The sequence below is a fragment of the Harpia harpyja genome, chromosome 10, assembly GCF_026419915.1.
Source record: "Harpia harpyja isolate bHarHar1 chromosome 10, bHarHar1 primary haplotype, whole genome shotgun sequence".
In the NCBI taxonomy this organism is placed as follows: Eukaryota; Metazoa; Chordata; class Aves; order Accipitriformes; family Accipitridae; genus Harpia; species Harpia harpyja.
The window spans coordinates 36534256-36554198 of NC_068949.1; the positions used below are offsets into that span (position 1 = coordinate 36534256).

Here is a 19943-nt window from a genome sequence, read left to right on the forward strand (position 1 = left end):
GGGGTGGGGGGGGGGAGACCAGAGCTAATGGTAAAGGTCTGCCAAATGTCACCTCAGTGTTACAATGACAAGAAAATATATTTTCCTTACAGCTCTCCCCCTAAGAAATTTGTTTTGAGGGATTTGACAATCTTGCACATAAAGTGACTGCTTGCTACACTCAACTGATCATGCTCCCTCACGGCCGGCCGGCGTTTCTTCGCTGCACTTAGTAATACCTGTGCAACCTGGGTTGTAGTAGCATTGTCATTGATTTCCAAGGTAACTGCTTTTTAGCTCTTCTGAGCAGACATACCTGCGTGGGGGGGGGGGAAAGTCTTTTCCCCGCTCCCTGGAAGGATGATGGTAAAGTGCTGTATCAGAAAAGACAGGAGGCTTCTCTAAATTTTGATAACCGCAGCCGACAATTTAGAAATAAGACACTTCTCACAGCCAACATGACAGTGGATTTTGAGCATTCAGAAAACACCAGGCCAAAAAACTGGAGACATCTTGATCTTTTAAGACAGCTTTTCCAGTACTTTTAAGTGAAGGGGGGGGGAGCGGGGAAAGAAAAAGAGAGAGAAAAGCTGCAAGGAAAATAATACAAAGCCAGCACAATTGGCATCTAGACAGTAAAGAAAAAAGTTTTGGAGGTTAAAGAGAAGGAAAGACAAAGCTGTTATGTACCCGAGGGATGCAATTTTAGTGGGAATGGAAGATTTGAGTGGTAAAGGAGGAGCGCTTGCCTCTGGGTTCTCTCTCTTCCAGCAGTTCAGCTGCTGGCATCTCAATTTGAATTGCTGGGTGAGTAGCACTTTCTGTGTGCGCGCTTTCCGTCTTGACCGTTGAACTTCTGATGTGACTTCTCTCCCTCTCCCCCCTCTCTCCCTCTCCTTTTCTTTCCTCCTGTGTGGAATCAAAAAAAAGGGGGGGGGGTGTTGAGAAATCAAGCAGGCATCTCCAGCTGTGACCTTTGTTAGCGACGTTGTTTTTATTTATTTATTTTATGGTAATCATCTTTTTTAGTAGGGGGAAGCACGACTTTTCGATGACACTTTAATTTTACAGCAGTGGCGAGGAGCCAGCGGCAGAGCGCTGTTTTGTCGCGACACAATGGTGCAGCGGGGCAGAGTTGTTGCACTCCTCCTCTTCGCCCTTCCCTCCGCCTGATTTTGGGGTTTGGTTTACAGAAAGTGGTGGCGGTGGGGGGAGAAATTTTTTTCTCGTGCATCCAGGGTGGGATTGGGGTTTGTCGCGGGGGGGGCTGTGTTTCAGAGCCTGGTGTACAGCAGGTTTCAGGGGCTGATTTCTGGATGCTGAACAATGGTTACCAGCGAGGAAGAAGTATGTGTGCGTGTATTAGCTGTGCGTTACATCCGCAGTCATACATTCACACAGTGACCATGACATCACTAGCTTTTCTTTTCTTTTTCTCCTTTGGGGCGGAGGGGGCCACTTCAAAGCTTTCTTCAGTTCAGTACGATATTTCCTTAACTCTGAAACCATGAAGGTAAAAATGTTTGGGTTGTTTTGTTTTTTTTGTTTTGGTTTTTTTTTTTCTTTTTTTTTAAGGAGAAAAAGTTGGTTTGTAGCAGGGCACATATGTTACAGTTAAGGGGGTTTGGAGGTGGAATGGTTTAACTCTTGTCATACACAAAACGAGGTTGTTTTTTTTTAATTATTAAAATAGTATGTAGTCATTTTTAATTGGGTGCTTTTTATCCTGTGTTTGGTTGACACTCAGTTAAATTTTCTGAATTCTTCAGAAAGCTCAGCTGTAACGTGAAAGCTGAAAATTTTAGAGACACTACATAAAAATGATTTCACCCAGTGATAAAAGAATATGAAAAATAAAACTGAATGTTGATAAATATGAGGTAGTGTGTTTTGACACAGTGGTTCTGTGTTCGTTGTCAGAAGTCCATGAGACTTTTTTTCTCCTATTAATATCTATTACAGAAAGTAAACCTACCACTCAGCCACTTCTGTACATTGCCCGTAATTATACACAGAAAATAGAAATGTATTTAACAATTTTAGAAAGCATCGCCTTTTCAACAGAGGTTTTGTGGGAGTCTTGAGTTTTCTGCTGTTTTCTTTTCTAACTCTGCCAAGCTTGCTTACAGAGTCACTCGATCCAGCAGGAGGATTTCTATCACTTCAGTACTCTCTGCTACCTTTGCCTCAGTAGCTTAGTTGATTTATTTGCCTTTTCTGGTATAAAACAAGGGATAAAATTCTGTAGAATTCATCTAAAATTAATTAATCTAGAAGGACAGTTATTTAGATGTTTCTTCTTTCACTGCATGCTGTTGCATATGTGGGTTTTACATGGCTGGTGATGAGATCTTGTAAGCGTTTTACCTTTCGAGGAATTCTTTTTATTGGGACTTGGGGCAAAAGGCCTGACAGCACTGTATAAATGTGCCTGTTTCTTTTCTTCCAAAATATTTGCAAGGTGTTTCAGTTCTGATGTGCATTTAACATCACATTTTTAGGGAAACTTTGTTGAATTTATTCAAGAAGTAATTGATCTGGACTTACTTAATTTCATCGCTCGGTTGTTTTGTGGCGGCATGTAATGTTTTTATCACATTAAAAAATGAAAACGTTTTCTAGAGCTTTGTTATTTGTTAAGCTATTTAATATACATCTGCTACATATATTGTGTATTAGTATTGAGAACAGTCCGCTATAATTTGTGAATACTGCATTTTAAAAAGCTGTACTGAAAACTGGGCATCGTATCTTAAGACATGTATATGTATGTTAGTTTTTTAATAATGCTGTTATTACTGAAATTGCCGAGTATAAGTGGGTATAGGCATGCATGCTCATTTTTTTTCATTTCTTGCAGTTTTTTAACAGCCTCACATTCAAGTTCTTACTGTAGACAGAAGTCACAGATACCCTAACAAAATCAGTGGAGCTGTTTCTCCCACAGTTTATATCTGCCTAGTGCTGAAATAAGCGATTTGTATGCAAGAGTTAAAGCTCTTTATAATGTGGCATTTTAGAGAATGGTAGGCAGTAAGTAAAATTGCATTACTAGGTATTCATACAAAGCACATAACAGATAAGGTCTATGAGGGCAATTATAAGCACCCTTTTGCTTATATTCACGTCTCCCTTCTTCCCATCTTTTCTGAATTTTTGTGCTTGCGTTATTGCTCTGTATCTCTCCCCTCTCTCTCCCCTTCATGTTCAGGACCATTTCTTGAAGACCTGCTTAGGTTTCACCAGTCTCTTTGCTTAGTGGTTGTGTATCCAGCACACCTTGTACTGCTACTGCTTGAGAAAACAGTGTTTTTCAGTTTTAGTCTAATGTATGCCAAGTCTTTCTGCTTTTTGCCTTGTTAGACATGAACGAAGGCTTGCCTGCTCTACAGAGATAATATCTGTCTAGTAATTAAACTAAAGTATGCGAAGAAAGCACAGAGTGTTTGTCAGGTTGGGGAAGAAACCGTGCCTCTCCTTTTGTAATGGAGGAAGTAGATCTGGGCACCTCGATGCCTGAAACTTGAAGAGTCTGAGCACTACCCTGTCCTCCTCATATGGGGAAATCCACCTGTTGATCAAATCTTCTCTAATTTTGAGATACAGTGTAAGGCTTGGCTGGATGCGCGCAGGCCACAGTTTCTGGGCTATAGGCTGGGGGAACTCTGGTGTCCCAGTTTATACGCCAAGATCAGGCAGAGCGGGTGCAGCAGAGTGCTTTCTCTTTATCAGTAAAGCATTAAGAGAATGAGTGAGGTAAAATCTAACTGGTGTAAATGTAATTCCAAGTGTTGCTGAAGGATCTCAAAATATACAGCTGTGTAGCAGGTGCTTGTCTGGGTCTGACCTGGCATTAGAGTAACACCACATGGTCCAAGAGAGCAGCACTTAACTTGTATTTAAAACCCCAAGTTTCTTTTTTTAACTTAAAAAAACAACAAACACCCCCCCCCCCGAATACCATAGCAGTAGGATTACAGTCCACAGCAGCTTTGAAAGCAAAGTGTGAGCACGCTTAATAATAATGTTTTACTACGAGTGTTTTTAATTCTCCTGCATAAGAACTAACAGGCAGTAATTAGATAGCTAAACCCCAGTTCTTTCCCTTTTACGCTAGAGGATTTGGCATATGCTAATTGTCACCAGATCATTTCACATAATTGCCTTTTGGCGAAATTAAGTGGAAATTTCCTGAACATCTTAAATCCTCGCTTCCCCGCCCCCTCCCCTCAGTACCTTCGCTCCCTTACAGGAAGGATGCCGAAAATGTCAAGCACAGCGCCTTAGTGCTCCTGTATGCAGGGGGCACTTCGGCGTAGTTAAAGAGGAAAAAAAAAAAGAAAACGATTCTTTTCTTGAATGAATTGCTGGACACTTAAAGCCAGGAAGCTGATTTTGTTGTTTTGTCTGAGAGATTGCTAATAGAGCACGGGGGTTTTTTTCTTGGAAAGCCGGCAGTTCTTGCAGGAGCAGGTAGGCACTCGCTGGCCTGGGCAGTGGACAGGGAGGGAGGGGGAAGAAGCAGAAGGATGCAAAAGTGTCCCGTTCCACCCCCCCCCCCCCTTTTTTTTTATATTTATTAAAGGGTGGGCAGTGGGGGGTTGGTTTTTTTTGTGTGAAGCTCTGTCTAGGGGGGGTATTGTCCCAGCACATGGTTGTCAGTGCTCCTGTCATCATTTGTGTGAAAGAAGAAAATGAGCCTTTTTTTAGCAGGGCGAGTTGTGGTTATCAATGGAGGCCTTGTCTCCCGCTACAATGGGCAGTTAGCTTAGGGCAGGACCTTCGGCAGAAATCAGCTACGTTAAACTGTGAAAGGGCTCAGGCCACTGTATCAGCCATAATGGAGCAAGGGGAAGTAGTTTTCAGGAGAAAATGCTTAGTCAGGTGTGAAAGCATCCTTAAAAAAAATAAACTGTGACTCCACTAGCTAAACAGAGCTGGGTAAAATGAAATCTTCAACTTTTTCAGGAAGTGCTTCATCACTGGCATTGAATTTTTATGCTTGGGAAGAGGATGAGGACCAAGTTACATAAAGCTAGTGGGTTTGGTTGGCTTTAGCTTTTCAGTTCACCTGAATGGTTTGCAGTTTCCTTGTTGAAGTTTGGGGTGCCACCTGCAGCGGCTGCTGATGTGGGTGATCCCTGGGGCCGGAGTGGTGCTTACTGATGGGTGCTCTGCTTTGGGTGTTGGTGACCTGGCTGGAAATGGAAGAATGTTCCAATATTTGCAGCAATATGTTGGGATTTGCCTTTTCTTGCAACTTAGTTTTCTGATTTGGGGGGTGGTGGTGTCCATTCCTAGGCAGAACCAAGGAGAGATCAACCTTTAGAAAAAAAGAAGCTCTCCTCTTACGAGCATCTTCGGAGCTGCAGAGCAGCTCAGGAACATCTGTTAGCTTTTCACTGGCCATAGTCAGCATAACTGCAATAGCACCATCTGGAAAATACAGGGAGACAAGTTATAAACCTATTTTTTAAATGTGAACTGATATTGAATGGTACCCTTTGCTAAGCCCAGGGAGCAACTCCAGGAGGGCCTGCTAATTCAAGACCTTCTGCATCCACCCTGGAGGAGGGGAAAAGGCTGACAAACCCTCTTCTGTGCTGCTTTTGTTTTATTGTATTAAGCTCATAAAGGCACTTTCAGGGCCCATCTTTCTTCAGTAGAAAGGGAAAGCAATGGGGAAACCGGGAAGAGGAGGACATGGCAAAGAAGACAGGCGGAGCTCTAGCTCCATTTGTTTTCAGCGTCTATTGATTAATAGGTTTTAAGGTGAATGGCATCCTCTCATTCCTCCTCCATTACTCGTAGCGGAGGGAGGGGAGGGGGCTCTGGGGGTCCGGCGTGCAAGTGCCTGATCAGTCTCTCCCTTGCCACGCTCCCAGTTGCAGGCGGTCGGGGGGTGTCCGGCGGGCGGCAACCCATCCCTGCCTCCCGAGCAGGACTCGAGGCTTTAAGTACACTTACGAGGTCGCCCCGGGTCGGGGAAGGGGGTCCCTTCCCTGGCTGCGGCTGCGGGAGCTGTGCCGGCGGCAGCCAGAGTTTCAGGCTGTGCTGGGGCAGGAGCATCCTCCCTGCCCTGCCCTTGGCTGCTGGGCCGGGAACGTGGCAGAGCCGAGTTTGCCGCCGGCCACTCGTCTTGAGGCCGAAGGGTTTGGCTGCTTCGCTGCCGCAATGGCATGGTGGCTTGTTTGCAGCCTGGGTGGCTTTTTTTTGCAGACCTGCTTTTACTAACACCATGTTGTCCCGGCGAGGACAAATCCTCCGACCTCTCTGGCATGTTTTTCTCTGACTTTGAGTTGATACCGTGTTTTTATTACCAAAGCCAAACAAGCTATGAATTTGCAAACAGAAATTGCAGTAACAAACTCTTCCTATTTAAAGGTTGGTTCCTCTTTGTGTGCTCAACAATACAATGTTTCATCTCGTGCAAGTCTTACATTGCTTTCAGAGACTTAGGAACTATTGATTTATACAGCGTGTATTAACTTCTTCAATAAATGGGGAGTATTCATCAGTGGGGTGTATTAAATTGGGCTGTATACGCATAGAAGCATCTTTCATCCTGTTAATGAAATGTCCTTACCACGCAACAAAGACTAATACACAGCAATTTATACACACAATCCCCTGCAGTTTAAATCTGAAGTTCAGATATTTTTTGTTGTTGTTCCCTGAAGGCACCTAGCAGAACTTAGGCTAAATGGATCTCAGTATCCCTTTCCAACATATATCAGTCCGAAATTTGTTCTGGGTTGGGTTTTGTTTTTTTTTTTTAATTCCAGAGCTCCATTATTGTTTAAAGTCATCTGTGTTTAAGCACTTCCAGAAGCATTTCAAATTCATGTAGAGAGATTTAGTAGTTGAGTCTCTATGGGGACAATTTCCTCTGGTTTGCTTCAGGCAGGGGTTATCAAGAAAAGCAAACTTCTGTTGTTTTTTTGCAATTCTTTACCGTGCCCTCTAGCCCAGCGTATGAGAGCCCAGCTTTCAGCGGAGAGGAGTGATTTATCAGCAGATGACTTGGTACTTTGTAGATGCTGGGATTTCTCTCTAGAAGTCTCCACTTGTTCCCATCCTATTACCACATGCCCTGATGCTAATCTGTGCGTACCAGTGCAGCTCCCCTTTCTGTGCCTGACATAGCCATAAATGGAGTTCTTCCAGTTGCCAGAGAAATTCCTGCATCTCACAATGGCTTTTAGCTTAAAACTACCCTTGATAAAGTACTGGCAAATGTATATTGGAGAAGGACCTTTTGCAGGGGGATGGCTAAGGTCATCAAATGGGTATCTCCAATTGATGGCTTCTGCGGTTTACCTTTCATTGCCAGTGGATGGGGTTAGGACCACATTTGTTACTCAGGCAGAGCTCCCATTGACTTCAAAGGAAGATGCATGTGTGGGATTAATCCTGCTCTTTCCTAGCTAGTCCTTTCTTTTTCTCTTTTCCAAGGAAGCTTAGTTAACTTCGGGAATGCTGCTTTTAAAGAGCAGCTTATTTAGCATATTATGTATGATTAGCTTGGCTTGCGAATTGTGCATGCTATTCTGAGCGGAGTTACAGTCCCTTCTCCCAGTGTGTGGTAAACAGTGCAAAACAGGAGACAAACCCAGCCCGGGGTAGTGATACAGATGCAGACTGATTTGCAGGGGCAGTGGATCATGCTCTCTGTCCCGGAGAGCGTATTTTTGAGCATGTAGATGACAGTTCCCCCTTTTGCCCCAGTACATTCCTCCCACACCTCTGCCCCAGCATCGTCAGAGTGGCAAAAAAGTATCCTACCCTTACATCCAGTACTTTTATATGAATTGTCTGAGTGCAGGGCAGTCACCCAAGTAAAAATGACTTACCTGGGGAAGAGTTTGTAGACTAAGGTTCAAACGCTTTGTTGTTGATTTTTATTTTTTTTTCCTTTTGCTTTTTATTTTTCTCTGAAAGGTGTTAAGTAAAATACATAACAATTTAGCACTCATGCCATTTTGTGGAGATATTGGCGGGGGGGGTCTTGGTATTTCAAAGCAGTGGGTGGTAGTTTCCCACAGTTTACATGTAACCCCCTATGGTATATCTGGCTTTGGTGATACAGACATGTAAGTCCAGCTCTCCTCTCTCGTGTTGTTTCTTGTTTGTCGGCTTAAGTCTGACCCTCTAATGTTATTCTGTCACTTACTTATTTTTTTAACTAACCAGTTCCAGTTTCTATGAAAATAAGCTCTCCATGGAAGACAACCCTCAGTGTCTGTCAGGATCTGGGTGAGGGTTTTTTGATGATGTGAAGATAGAGTTGGGAGAGCACAGAGCTACAGCAGCTAACAGCCACACTGCGGGTCACCTAACAGCAAGAATTCACACAGTTCTTGGCCAGCAAAAATCCCTCTTGTTTGGAATGATTGCTTTTTGTGAACCAGATCAAGTGGTCATTTGGCATATAATGCCATGTGTTGTTGAGTAGATGCCTGCTAGTTTGCATGATGATTTGTTACGTGAAGTCCTTGACAAACCTTTCAGTTACTTTTGGACTGCTTAGGTTGGTTCACTTGGAAGAGAACAGATTTGGGGTTAGAGCATCTCCTTTGGCTTTTTGAATTAAGGGGCTAAATCCCCATCGCTCCTCTGATGTGAAACCACTGTGGATCTGTGTGGCCAAAAGTTGTCCTTGGCTGTACAGCTGGCAGATCTGACCTACAACCCAGCCAACACAACGTGCTGGAATTCATAGCGTTGGCTGTTGCGACCACGCTGTGTCCTGTGTGGTGGCTGCTTGACGTGGGACTCTCCTGTGCCACATGCGTGGTATTAGAGGGGAATCGTTCCATGTAAGGGCTGCAAAAAGAGATAAACGCAGTAAAAGTTGTGGGAAGCGTAAGCACTACTCTTTGGCTTGCTTCTCTTGGATGCACACTTTTTTCTGCAGGTTATCAAAAGGGTGAGTCAAATAGCTGCGTATGGCTGAGGCTGGGGCTAGGGGAGCTTCCCGGGGTGAGGGAGGCTGCAAGAGCCCGAAGGTGAAGCTTAGCTTGACCGAAGCACGATGGAGGGACTTCTTGTTTATTCGGGGAAGACTGACGTGTCTTTTCCTCCAAGCTCTCGGTCTCTCTTCCCTCTTCCTTCCCCCCAGTTTAGAAACTCATCCCCAAAGCATAATTGAATTCTTTTTAAAATGCTTTTAAGGGAAGCTCGGAGCATTCGAACCGAGATCAGATAATAACTTGTCTAAAGCGGTGCGGCAAGGGCGCATGTGTTTGGGGTGCTGGGGAGCGAGCGGTGGGGCCGGAGCCGTCCTCGGGCGGGAGGGCGAGCAGGAGAGCGCTGGCAGACCCCGAACGGCAGCGGCGCTATCGGGGGCCGCCCTGGTATCACTACTTTATTTTAATGTGATTCCTTTTACTTGATGTTAATGCAAGTTGTTCCTTACTTAAAGTAATAAAAGGAAATGAAGACACATTCTAAAATGAAACCTGACTCTAATCCATTCATCATCTAATACCAGCCTCTTTATCTTTGCTGGTACCTAATCTGGTTAAATGTCCCTGTTGTAGGATTTTAGTGAAAATCCTCTATGGGGAATAGGGTTTTTTGCAATTGGATTACTTGCAGTAAATGGTCCAGCAGTTCGCTTGTTTCAGCTTAATTTTTTCTTTGTGATCTTGTAAGGGTAAGTTACAGTTCAGCCTGCCTTTTCCTTTCATTCATTCACTCCTTTTTTTTTATTATTGTTGTTACGAAAAAGATTGCCCACCCCCGCCCCCCCTCCAAGCTAGGAATGTGGGAATGTGTCAGGGAAAACCTCATGATATCTGCGTGATTATTCCCCCCACAAGAGTGTTAATTTCAGGGGCTTTATCTGTGTTTTTGCCATTATTTATATAGCTGAATATTTTAGTAGCCTAATTCATCAGTATCCAGTTTCCATTTATTAGCGCGCTCTGATGAATTGATAATTAATCACCTCTTCTAAAATATATATATATATATATAAAATATGCAGGTGATTGCTTGTCAGCTTAATGCTTACTGATGAAGGGAATACTCTAGCACTACAAAGGCTTTTTATCTGGAGTATTTGCAATGAGCAGTAAAATGCAGAACTGAAAGTGAGGACGGGAAGGGGAAAGGAAAAGACCTGCAGGTCAGTGAGCATTTGGGTCTCGTGCTAATTAAACAGGGGACTCTGTCAGCCCCTCACTAAGGAGTCTGCCTGCATCTTGGAGGTGAAGCACAAGATTATAAAATAAAAAGGAAAAATTTTGAAGAATTGCTGTTGCTCCATACAGGAGCACGACAGGTCAAAAAGATTAAAGAAACTCAAGAGCAGGGAAAGTGTGTGAGGAGGTTTTAAACAAGAGGGTGGGAAAACTGCAAGGGTGACGCCAAGAAGGGATCTGAAAAAGTCTGAGGACCATGTTGAAATCCTGGGTACTCGGATTTCTGTAAGTCGTGCCTCGTGCTGCAGTGGGGAGTACCCGGCACTCCTCTAACGCCGTCGACCTTTTTCTCTTGACAGTCTAACAAAGTGCCAGTTGTGCAGCACCCACACCATGTACACCCTCTTACGCCGCTTATCACGTACAGCAATGAGCACTTCACACCGGGAAACCCTCCTCCACACTTACCAGCTGACGTAGATCCCAAAACAGGTAGGTGGGAAATAGTTTGGGTTTTTTGGAGAGTGGGCGGGTGGATCTTTTCCATTTTGTGTATTAGGGGGAAGGAGTGCAGAAGGAAGGATTTCCCATGCTGGAGCACCAAAGGGGGCATGTAAAATGTCAAATGCATGCAAGAACCCAGACGAAGTAGTTTCTTTTTAAGCCAATTAGGCTTCAGAAGGAAACCTACTGGCTGAATTTCCATAAAGCTTCTGCAGGGTGACACCAGAGTTGCATGTGTGGGGTCATTTGCAGGTGTGTTTCTTTGCAAGCATGATACCCCACGTAGTAGTTCGATCGACCAAGTGCTTGGTTTGCATGCACGACCCAGAGAGTTAAACATGTATGTTCTGTGATCTGCACTTACAAAATTGCAGCTGGAATTTTAAAGGTGGTGGGTCATGACCGGTTTCAAAATGAATCTCTTTTAATTCCCCAAATCCCATTGTTTCTGTGTCAGGAGTTCAGCCATTTTTCTCCTATAATGTTGAATTTTCATCCACTCTAACTACTTAGCTCCAGCTCTACACTTGCAACTCTTTTCCCCAATGTAAGTCTACCCAACTCTCAGTTCAGCCTGAAGGGCAGTCGTCTTGAATATAGAGCTCCGCGTAAAACCCTGACTAGATTTATTGGTGTTACAGAGTAGAATTTACATGTTATTCTAACTTTTTAAGAGTCCCTGTTTAACCTGAGGGCCCAGAGAAGTCAAACAGTGTCAATCTTCTTTCTTCGGGCTGCATTGAGTTCCTAGTGACAGTGGTTTTGTTTCTGTTAATCCAAATCCCAGCTAGTTAATTGGAAGGTACATCAGAAACTGAATTCATGTCAAAGGAAACATTCTGTGTTGGCCCTAACGTATGCAGATAATTTATCTAAACTCCAGCCCTTGAATGAGGCTGTGCATTAGCTGGTTTTCACTCCCTACACTTCAACTGGGGCCCCCTTCTAATTGTGCTTAATGCTAACTTCACATGGCTTAAAAGGAATCCATCTCGCCATCCCTGGGTATTGCAAGTGAATGGCATAGTCAACCTCTCATTTAAATAATGGTAGTACAGGGAATAGCTTTTAAATGGTTATCGTAAAACATATGATTAACGTCTGTAGACTGTTTACTTTTCTTCTGTGAACATTCTTTCAAGTGTGCAAATAGCTCGCCGGATGGTTAAAGCCCAGTTAATCTGTTTGGGTTTTGTAATGGAGAAAAAGCAATGTCTGCATGAAAATGTCACACAAGAAGATTTAATTTAGAGATTAAAAGCTTCCCAAGTGACTTAAAAAAATAGGTTTTAGCCATGAATACAGTACCCCTTCCTTTTAATGCTCTCTGTTTTAATTTTGCTTCTGCTGTGTAATTGTGCTCTGGCTTGTTAATTGAAAGACCCAGTCTTGTAACCCTTACTCTTCTGAGTAATTCTTACTTGCTCTTAAGGTAAGGAGCATTAAGATTTAAGGCTTGTGTCTGGAGTTGGTTTCTGCTCTCCGAGTAGGAACTGCACTGGTTTCAGAGAGGATGGATGGGCTCTCTGTCCCCCCCTGCACACCTCCAACATCTGCCCCCGGTTTTACCAAGCATTTCCAGGGGCTCTCACCTCCACTCCTAGATTTTGGGAAAGGTTTGCTCAAAAGCAAGCATCATTAGCAATTATAATGACTTTGTAACTCGGTTTGGAGGTTACTTTGGAATAACGCCATGCTATACCCAGTCAATGTATAGGTTGGGTCTGTGCTCTTTGGTGACTTTGAGACTAAAATAACCATGAAGTTGATAGAGGGACCATCTTTCTATTTAGCGTTTAAGATGGCACCTAGCACAGTGTCACAACAAAACTATAGCCGAGACTCCTAAATTCTCATCCTAAATAACAAAATAATTATCTGTGATTGGACTGCTAGATGCCAAGAGGCTCACTTTATAAAATAAGACTATGAAACAGCCTTTGGAAACCCAAAGTGAAGCCATGAGTATTGTAATAGAAATGAATTGATAGCAGTTTAGAAACTTATGTGCTTTTTCCTTATATTTTATTTATTTCCATGTCTCAACACTAATGCTGCTTTATGTTCCTCTTCCATAGGAATTCCAAGGCCTCCACATCCTCCAGATATATCTCCTTATTATCCGTTATCACCGGGCACTGTAGGACAAATCCCCCATCCGCTAGGATGGTTAGTACCACAGTAAGGAGTTCCATTTTTTTAATTTCCTTTTTCTTTTTTGATGTGTAAAATTTATGTTAAAAATCGTGTATATGTGTGTGTGTGCGGGCATGTGTGTGTGTGCATTGAGATAAGTCTGTTTGCCAACTGCCACTTCATTGAGTGGTTACGAATTTACCCACCTCATGAAGATTAATTAAAACTTATGCCAGGTCATGTGGTCTTAAACAAACATGAGCAGTTGGACACAGCTTTGCATGTCATCTCAACCAGCTGATGGCTCGTGAAGCATGAATTTTTAAACCAATCTGCAGAAACGTCCTTTTCTCATTAATGCCCTTACACTGCACCACGTGGGTTTTTCTCAGATTCAGTTTTCTGTGGGCTCAGGGTGGTTCTCATGGACTCTTTTTTACCAGGGCCATCCTCACTCTAAATGTCCAATCTTAAGTTTCATTGGCCTTCCCTGTTAAAACCCTTTTCGTTTTCCTTGTGAAACAGTAGAGCTTTACATCGGCCAGCGAGCAGCATTCCTGGTCGAGACGTGGCTGGGCAGTTGGCATCTGAGGAATGGAATTTTCTTGCAAACAAGAAAGAGGAATTAGTTTACTCTAAAACTGGCTGAGAGAAAAGCCGTGGAAAGTTAGTTTGGGGTTTTGTTTTCTTTTCAGCTTCTCGTATCCCACTTGCAGAGCTTTGTTGTGTATGAGGTTCCCTCCAGTAATTGAGTCCTTATTTTCTTTTTTTTTTATTTATGTTGCCATCTCTGCAATGGGTTTGTAATGCATTTAAGCAGTGCCTAGGCCTTTTGTACAGTATATTTGATTTAAATACTTACACGTTTGTATTGCTGGATACAACGGTTCTCTGCATTACGAATCAAGACTATTACCCTATTTTTCTCACATAACAGGCCTCATCGGTTTGGGGGAGATCATATTTCTTTAGAAATGAATTGCCCAAAGCTAGAAATAGTTTGTTCCGGCTCGAGGTTGTTTGGCCAGCTGTGCTAAAATACCTCCTCACCAGTTTGCCCTTCGTAAGGAAGCGGAGTTCACACCCCCGAGGAGAGCAGGGCAGAGCAGGGGGTCCCCACACACCCCCAGGTCTCGGGCAAGGAGAGGGGTTGGCGTCAAAGGCTTTGGGGGCCTTTCTCAAGCACAGAAGTGGGGATGCAGGAGAGCTGTTGCTCAGACCTCGGCCACAGCAGCCTGCCTCTGGCCGCTTTGCAGGCTGCCCTTCCTCGCAGGGTGGTCGTGCAACTTGGTTGGGTAGAGGCTCTCCCACCCTGAAGGAGAAGCACATCCATCAGCTCTGCAGAAGGCTGTTTTTCCAGAAGAGCACAGCATGAGCAGAAGAAACACCCAGAGCATTGCTCCGTGAAATCTTAAATTCCTCCTCATTTGTGGCAATTTCCTTTTTACATAGGACACCCTGAACGCTGGTAGAATGTATGTCAGCTCCTTTTCTTCTTTCTTGCTTGCGGGGCCTAGCTGCAGTACAGCCACCTCATGCTCCTCTGTTGCAACTGCTTAGCTCAGTTTGCACAGTAACAGCCTCAGCATTTAAATATACTCGGCTAGCGCCAAAAGTCAGTAACATTAGAGACATGAGAGTGCAGGGAAGAAATTCCTCACTGTCGTTGACCTGCACCTCATTGCTCATATGTGTCTCAGAGCCTTACATTTTTATGTGGGCAGACACAGGTTTGTCCTCCTTGAACCTTCTGTCATGGCTGCCAAACCACGTGGATGTTGCCATGTGTGGCCAGTTTCATCAGGCAGGTGCTAATGGCCACCTCTGCCACTGGAAGACTGTCGTCACCACTGGTTTATGACAAGTCAACACCCATGACATACTTATCCACCCACAGCTCTTACAGCTTCTCCAAGTGGTTTTTGTCGAGGGGTGATACCATCACATTTGCTTTTGCTCTAGGAGAGTAGCATGTCCAACTTTGCAGAAGTAACCCAAGATTTTTATTTCCCCTCTCGTTGGCACTCAGGCTTCAACTTCCCAACCCATCTGTCCTCAACTGGCCTGGATGTCTCTAGCATAGTACCCCCCCAGAAAGCATCCTGCCCAGTCAGATGATACATTTGAAGGACAGATGAAAAGAACTAGCCAGCACAGACAAACCTCAATCAGAAAAAGTTGTGTGTCTTTCATGAGGATGCTGTTTTGCATGTTGCTGTATTTTTTAATTATTGTAATGAGGTGTGATTGTCTATTGGTTACCCACAATACTTCTTGGGGACTCTCCCCCGGTAACTCTTGTCAACACTTGTTAATCTGACAAAAGGCTACAAATTAAGCTCTGTTAATTTAATGTTTTCTCACCGAGATCTAAATACCGAAAGAGGCCCAAAGCGCAACTGAAGTCCTTTGATTCACTGTACTTTATTTTGGTATAAATTTACATTCATTATTGTTTTCCTTTGGATGTGTAGCCCTCAATTAGTGTGATGGCTCCATTAAAGCAAGCGAGACTTCGCCTTTAATTATTACAACAAAACACCTAGTTTCAGCTTGGGGAGAGGGTCTCTATTGACATAAGCAGAGGTTATAAAATTTAATTAGCCATTCCTATCAGATTTATGGCATTCAAATTGTTCTGTGTTTCTTTCCTTTGATCCTTGCTGTACAATCCCCAAGATTTTTGTTCTGATCAAATGAGAATAAAGCTTACTGTGCAGAGAGAAGTTTTTTGTTGTTTTTTTTTTTTTTTAAACCCTTTTTTCTTTCTCTCATTCTCTCTTTCCCTTCTTTTTTGCCAGGCAAGGTCAGCCAGTGTACCCAATCACGACAGGGGGTTTCCGCCACCCTTACCCAACAGCTCTGACTGTCAATGCTTCCATGTCAAGGTGAGTTCAAATGCTGAGGTCTTGAATCGAGAGCAAATGTAACTCCTCCTGCTGCCCTCTCTAGAGGAGGGCATTTCATCTAGGAAGCGTATTTCTGAAAGCACTTCAGTTAAACAGTCACCCGTAGTTTTTCAGTAGGGCGGAGGAGGAGAGGACAAGGGGTACCTTCCCATTTGAGGAGAAGAGGGTGTCCTAGTGCTGTCATTGGGCTTTAAGAATTTGGTTTTGAGGGAGAGGTGGAGGAGCGGGAAGTCATCTTTAAAAGCCAAACTAAATGAAAAAGCTGGGAGAATGTGATGTTGAAAAAGCAAGGAGGAGAAGTCGTGATACCTTTTGCTTTCTCGGTGGCTGTCACCCAGAGCAGCGTGCTGTGTGCGAGAGGGGAGTCTCGGGAGGGAGGAGGGCTCTCCTCAAGCAGAGTTGGGAGGAAGGTTATTGCACTGTGTTTTCCCCCACCAAAGCTCCAAACACTGATTGTCAACATAAAAGGGCCTGCCTGACCCTCTAAGGCTTTAGAAGTATATATTTCTCCCCCTCCCTACCTCCAATTAATTCCATCTAATTTTCCAGGGGCTGCTAGTTTTATTTACAAACTGGTTGGCAGCACTATGTTTAAGTAATCACTAATTGCTCCTAATGATAGTTTTATTTTCTGTTCATCTGATTTTCAGTCTGGTTAATTAAATCGGTGGACGTTTAGACTTTCCTGATGGGCTGAAACAGCTAATCCATTTTGATGATGGCACATAATTAAATTAGCATGCATTACATAGCAAGGTTCCACGTCTCTTCCCTGCTCTGTCCCTTCCTCTCCATCTCTGCAGTTTAATATGTGAAGGTTGGTGTATAGAGGATTTAAGGAGGAAAAGGTTGCAGGGAGGGGAGCAGGGGAAACACACCTCATTGAGAAATGGAAACCTGTAGCTAGAGCTTGTGAGTGAATGGGTAGGGAAATAGTGTGTTGTGTGCTTTAGGTAAGTAGAGTAAAAGCAGAAAATTAAAATTTACTCGTGTTGTTCCAGCAAATAGAGAAACAACTGCAAAACCAACTTAAAAAAAGTATTTAATAGACCCAGCACAGGGGAGAAAAAATCCTGGGTTGGGGAGAGAGCTGCAAATTTAAACAATGGTTCCCTCCCTCCATTTAATCTTTTTTCATATCTGTAAAAGACTCGCAGGCATGGTGTGAGGCAAAGTAGAGCTTGATTTAGTTTAATTGTTATTAGAGAGGCTAGTCATTTGAGGGAGGGGGGAGATGTGGGAGGGGGGAGGCTATATTCCCAAGATAGGCTTTATGAAAGGTATCTAGTTAAAAAGAGTACACAGCAAATTAAATACATTATTGTGGTAATGGGACGACAGAAGTAGAGGTCTATTATACTTATGGCAGTTATAGGAAATGTAGGCTCCTTGCCCTGTTCTAGCACATCCTTTGATATTCATTCCATTCAGCAGCAGGGCCAGGACTTCTCAGAATTAAGTGATGGGTCATTATACTTTAAACACCATGGAGAAGCCTAGATTGGCAATTAAACAGCACTTGCTGACACTCGCTTGTGCCACCCTGTGACCCCCTTTAGATTGAGTTGTTGGAGCTCGGGGCCCTCAGCCTGCTAAATTGGTAGCAGGCACTTCTCCTGACGAGGGCTGGCTCTGAAATCTGCCGGCTTCAAAGGGAGCAAGATCATGTATAAACCATAATGTGGGTGCACCGTGGCTCAAAAAATAAGGCAGGAATAGATGAAATGTTACAAGTGCAAGGGGAAAATGAGAGAATAATGACAAATCTAATGCAACTCAAAGCAGAATTGTTGCACAGAAAAATGCATCCCACTGCTTGTGCATAAAATCAAGGCAGGCAGATGACATCCAGTTAACAGAAACATGTCAACAGTGAAGTAAAGTGAGAGTGAGTAAGAGAGAAGCCCCTGAGACAGCCAGGAACAAAAAATTAGTTGTCCTTAACAAGTTAAGACTCATCATTATATTCTGGCTTGGAGCCATAAAAGGAGACAGTGGCGTATAATGAGCTGCTTAGAATTTTTAGGGTGTTTATTGCAATTCATGGAATACTTGTCTAGAGAAAAAAATACGGGGGGATGTCTTAGGCGAAGGTGAGGGGTGTGCATATACGCACACAGCCTTTCTTTTTGTCTCTGACATAAGCCCATACGCGCACGCACGCTCAGGCGCACACGCAGACTGATGAATAGATTTAAGATGTTTATCCTTTGTTTCAGCCCAGAAACTCCTCTCCTGGTTTCCCATACATGGGAACACCCTCTGGGCAAACCGTGCTCTGATACGTGGTTCGACACATGTTTTCTCATGCCTGCCGTATCAGCTGGAGCGCCTGGGCTCAGCCGCGGGACAGCCCTTGCCCTGAGTAGCCAGCAGAGCTGGGAGATGGGGCTGGCGTGCCCGGGGATGCCCACGCTTGCCTGCAGACATGCTTTTTTTCACGGCTGGCCTCCGGGCAGCAGCCCCGCAGGACCCTGGCACAAGCCTTGGGGTCGCTGTGTTGGCTCTGCCCAAACGTTGAAGCCAGGGCAGACCCCAACCTCACCCCTCCATCCACGTTTTTCCAGAGCCTTCCTTTAAAAGTAGTTCCTGTCTTTGCCTGCATTATGGTGTAGACCTTTGGAGCACGTAACGCTTCCCAACCCTGAATATTCCCTAAGCTTAGTAATTACAGTTCATTAGTTAGAGTGTGCTTATGAATAGTTTATAAAAGGTTAATGGGTGACTAATAGTGATTTTCATAAAAGGTTTAGACTATTAAGGTAGTGTCTTCAGGTTGTTTTAACCATTTACAACCCTTTTGTCCACTTGTAGCATTGCCCCACTCACTTTGTATGCATGCAACATGCTTATAACATCTCTTGATCCTTCATTACCCCTCTATAATATGCCCTTAATGTAAATTGAGACAGGGTTAACTGACTGATGGGCAAACAGTGGACCCACTGTGAAAAAACAACTGCTGTGAGAGGAAATCAGGAAATAATTTAGCAGAATTACACCAGACAAACGCTGCACAGCAGTTAAGTGGTGGCAGTGGAAAATACCTTCTGTAATTGAAATTTCAGGGGAAATTCACTTTTGCTGAATGTAATTACTGAAGTTGGAGTGTAGCCAGGAACTTAAAAGTTAACACTCTTCCCTGACTCGTATTGCCATGTGAGTGGATGTCTACATGGAAATAAGTAGGCACTCAGACTTTGGGCTGAACCCTCAGCCAGCCCACTGAAGTCCATGGGATTGTGAGAGCAACTTTGGGTTCTGGAGCATGTTTTTATAGCCCCAAACATAGGAAGGAGTGCGTAAGTCCAATAGGCAGCCTTGTGTCTTGGAGGGAGAGAGATTCAGTGTGAAATAATCAATGGTCATTGGTAATAAACACACAATTTCCTTGGGGAAACTGCCACCCCGAAAATAACTACTGAGCTGCAGCTGGCTGTTGATGAAGGCTGCCGTGTCTCTGAAGTTTAGAGCTCAGTGGGTAAAACCTCAGCCCAGCTGAAGTCAGTGGAGGTTTCGCCATCCGCCAGGCTTTCACACAACACGCGTACGTAGGCTTCTCCTCCTCCGTTGCACCACTTCTCCATCTGGTCACTCTCCGATGTGCAAACACTTGCTCTCTTTCTCCTAAATGGTAATGGGGAAAACATTTTTCTCATAATTAGGGGGGAGAAGTTACATTTTTTGCAGATTTTCTTCACCCTCCTTTTTTTTTTTTAGCTGGACGTACTTAACTCTTCATCAAAAATAAACAAATAAATAACGCCCTATCTTTTGTTGAATTTGTGTCCTTTGAACCTCCTGACCGTGCAACAATCCACCATGTAGGCAGAGTTCATTTTGCAGTTTGTTTGAATTTTTGACCAGATCCTCATTTGAGAAGCAAGTCTATGACCCAGTTATCATGGCCACATCAAGGGATCCTCTTCAGAAGCTTAACAGACACCATCTTTTGTCCCCATTAACTCCAGCTGTAATCAGTCTTTTGTGATATTTGGGAGCCCTTCTGCAGTGATGAGTCTAACCTTATTCAGGTCCACTGTCATACCCTTCTGTCCTTGTGCTACCACTGCGCCCAGCTCTTCTTCCTTGCTGGTGTATGCCTACTGCCCTTCCCACCGTGTCCTCATGTCCAACAAGCGCAGCTCTTCCTGCCTGTTCTCTGACGGTAGGGTTTTCGGCTCCATCTTCATCCTTCATTGTCCCATTGTCACTGGCTCTCGTTCCAGTTTGAACCCTAGCTAGCCCCAGCAGCATAGTCCTCTCT

General features: G+C 43.9%; 1 protein-coding gene across 1 annotated transcript in view; it reads left to right on the forward strand.

Moving 5' to 3' along the window:
* Window positions 1-19943, forward strand: part of TCF7L2 (transcription factor 7 like 2) — a 181967-nt gene that overhangs the window by 143189 nt on the left and 18835 nt on the right. Inside the window, 3 exon segments of the mRNA XM_052798415.1 lie at window positions 10487-10619; window positions 12710-12800; window positions 15569-15655. Of these exon segments, the coding sequence (XP_052654375.1) occupies window positions 10487-10619; window positions 12710-12800; window positions 15569-15655 (311 nt within the window).